At 35.6% G+C, this 3,153-nt stretch overlaps 1 protein-coding gene across 1 annotated transcript; it reads left to right on the top strand.

Moving 5' to 3' along the window:
* The first annotated feature begins 312 nt into the window (after window positions 1-312).
* LOC146934270 (uncharacterized) lies at window positions 313-2,583 on the top strand. The gene is made up of 7 exons (XM_085706148.1): window positions 313-642; window positions 721-884; window positions 974-1,076; window positions 1,168-1,284; window positions 1,373-1,543; window positions 2,064-2,187; window positions 2,265-2,583. The coding sequence occupies exons 1-7, from the start codon at window positions 352-354 to the stop codon at window positions 2,417-2,419; spliced, it is 1,125 nt and encodes a 374-aa protein (XP_085562274.1). The 5' UTR covers window positions 313-351; the 3' UTR covers window positions 2,420-2,583.
* The last annotated feature ends 570 nt before the right edge of the window (window positions 2,584-3,153 follow it).

The following is a 3,153-nucleotide window of genomic DNA, read 5'->3' as shown; positions in this document are numbered from 1 at the left end:
TCAAATATGTTGAAGTGATTTTGATTAACTTGTTACAAGATGTTGAAGTGGCTACACAATCGACATTTCAGTTCAGTCAATACTGCAAATATGAACAACATTTGAAGGTGTGGGGTATAACATAATAAGTGAGGGGGGTAACAAGTAGATTCCTAAGTTAAAGAAAGAGGCCCAAGCCATGAACAATGAGGATAATATGGCTATCCACCCACCCAATCATGAGCCATGAACACTTGATAAATGCTAACTCAGACATTTATTCATGAGCAGTATCTAAGCACTATAAGAGGATAAGACAATAATCTAATTTGTGTTCATTGTAGAACTTGGCCAAAGACACAGGAACGTGAAATGGGAAGCTTTGGAATGGAACGTGAAAAACTTGAGATGTTTGAAGTTGGACCATGCAAAGATTCATACGAAATGGGTTTCTTAATAGGCCAAAGATTCTCCCAACGGATAAAAAATAGAGTGGCTGCAGACACCATACTTCAAAATCAGCTTAGACCCTTTGCTCAAACTCAAACTCCTCAATCAGAATCACTTCTCAAAGCACTTTTTCATAATAATCAAACCAAATTCCCAATGTATTGGGATGAACTCTTGGGGACTGCAGCTGGAAGTGGCGTGCCTCTTCTTGATGTAAATTTCCTCTACTACAAACATACACCAATGTTATTGCATGTATAGTAACATATTTTTTTTTTTGTTTGTGAGCAGATTTTACTTATTAATTTCAAGAAGGAAATTCTTGCATTTGTTCCGAAAGAAAAAAGTTTAGAAGATGATTCGTCAAATGAGTGTTCTACAGTTCTTGTTGTTGGTGAATCTATGGCCATTGCAGCACACAATGAGGATGCAAATGTTGTCCTTGTTGGTCACACGTAAGCGTTTATAGTCATTTTTTGTTTTGAAATTCGAATAAAATGGCTTTATAAGTATTCTTTCCTTTTTTGGTCTTTCTGTTATGCAGCTACTTAATTAAAGGAATATTGCCAAATGGGCTATTCTTTGTTGCTTATACATATGCTGGGGAGCTTCCAAGCTCTGCATTTGCATTTAATAGCAATGGATTGGTAAAAATTCCCTATTATTTAAAATGATCTCTTAATATAAAAAACCATGTAATGTAAGTATTAAGAACAAAATTTGCTTTATGATGATTAGGCATTCACTCTAAATTCAGTACCACCAGCTGAAGATGAAATTGTAGCTGGTGGGATTGGGCGCAACTTCATTTCGCGAGGCATTCTTGAAGCTACTGGCATTGACGATGCTATAAATGTTTGATTTTAGAGCGTTTGCAGTTTTTAATTTTAATGAACTCTTGTGAATTTAATGTTTATAATATGTTATGCTCTTGTTTTAACAGAGGATTCGTTCATCAGAAATTTCGGTGGGGCATTCTTATAACCTAATTGAAATAAGTACTCGTAGGATTGTTAATGTTGAAACTGCGTCTAAGAAGCGAATTTCAATTCATGAGGTTGGAGAAGAACCTTTCTTCCATGCAAACATGTATCGTCACCTACATATTAATCAGGTAAGTTTTGAATTAACGTTGCATAGAATTACTGACAGATACCTAGCCATTTTCTGAGTCATGGAAATATCTCAATCCACTTTATATTTGGGGGTGACTTTAAGTCACAGATACAAGTCTTCTGAAGTTCAGTTTTAATATTGGGGACGGTGTACTGGTTTAATTGCACAGGCCTAAAGAGAGCATGATTAAATTGCATTACCCATATAAGATAAGATTGATTTTAATTATCATGCACTTTCAGTGTAAAATGTTTTAGGTTTTACACTGTCAGCATTTTTGTCAGCAAATTGCAACCATTCATATGCATGACTTTAGAGGTTGTTATGATTAAAGTCGAACGTTTAGTATGATCTGAAAATCATAGATTGACGGTATATGGAATTTGTTCATTAATTATTTTAATAAACATATTGAAAGAAGAAGAAAAACGGAAAACAAATTATAAACATATCATAAGTTGTATTCAAAAGTTATTTACAAGTTTCTATTACTAAAGTCAATGGAATTTAAATTGAAGGCACAAGATGAGAGTTCAATCAGCAGGCAGAAAAGGGCAAATGTCTTAACCAAAACAACAAAAGAGGATTTTCTGTCAATTCTAGGAGACGCAGATGACGAAAAAAATCCCATCTATATGACAGGTAATTTGGATACATACAAACCCCTTCTATTGAATTTTTCTCTTGATCATCACATTTTTCTTCTTCCTTATTCTTAGGTCCATTGCTTCACACGCTATGTACCGCTGTTATCGATTTGGAAGAAAAAACACTATCAATAATTGAAGGTAATCCGAAAAAAGAAGATGTTTCAATTGTTTTCTCATTCTCCCCAAAGAAGTTGATCAATGGCCATCATCATAATCACTTATAATGTGATTAGAAGTTTCAAATTTTAATTAAATGAAAGGAATCATTGTCTTTCCGTGGATTCAATATTTAGTTTAACTCATAAGGTCATGCAGTCACTGTACCATCATGCATTTTTTTTTTTTGAAGGAGTACCAATAATGAAATTATCAAGGAACTAAGTTGTTACATTTTTTTGCATTATTTAACAAACCTTTTTTTCAAGTAGCTTTCATGCCCATAAGCACATTAACCGAAAATCAAACACATAACTGCCACTATCATCACCAGCCAAAAACTGCACAACAACAACCTCAAAACCCTACTTAACTTCCTTACCCAATCTCGTCACTGACGACCCATAAATCGCTCTCCACACTGTCCATTGGCTCATACCACTCGAGTTGGGCCTAGATCTTGTCAACAACGACTCGTAAAACGATCTCTTCATCAGTTGTTGGCTCAGATCACTCAAGTTGGGACTAGAACTTGTGTCTCCGGCGTTGTGAAGAAGGGAGGAAGATGAATATGTAGATATATGATATACTCTCGAGATGATACGAAGCATTTACCGAGCACACCAAATTTCATGGGTTCCCCGCCAGTGTATGGTGTATAATGAGTTGTCGTTGTCGGCTATTTGGGTTTTGATTTGGGTCGAGGACCAGACACGACTATTCCGTTAGGCAGAGTACGTAACAGAATAGTCATGTCTGGTCCTCGGCCCAAACCAAAACCTAAAAATTCGACAACGCGTTT

This window comes from Medicago sativa, chromosome 4, assembly GCF_051527215.1.
Source record: "Medicago sativa cultivar Bolivia chromosome 4, Bolivia_mono, whole genome shotgun sequence".
NCBI classification, from domain to species: domain Eukaryota; kingdom Viridiplantae; phylum Streptophyta; class Magnoliopsida; order Fabales; family Fabaceae; genus Medicago; species Medicago sativa.
This window is presented reverse-complemented; position numbering and strand designations above follow the sequence as displayed.

Bases quoted from the DNA above. Each gene is read 5' to 3' on its own strand.
- LOC146934270 (XM_085706148.1), top strand. From the start codon at position 352: ATGGGAAGCTTTGGAATGGAACGTGAAAAACTTGAGATGTTTGAAGTT. The intron at 1,285-1,372 runs GTTTGATTTTAG...TTGTTTTAACAG, and splicing joins GCATTGACGATGCTATAAAT to AGGATTCGTTCATCAGAAAT. The intron at 2,188-2,264 runs GTAATTTGGATA...CCTTATTCTTAG, and splicing joins AAATCCCATCTATATGACAG to GTCCATTGCTTCACACGCTA.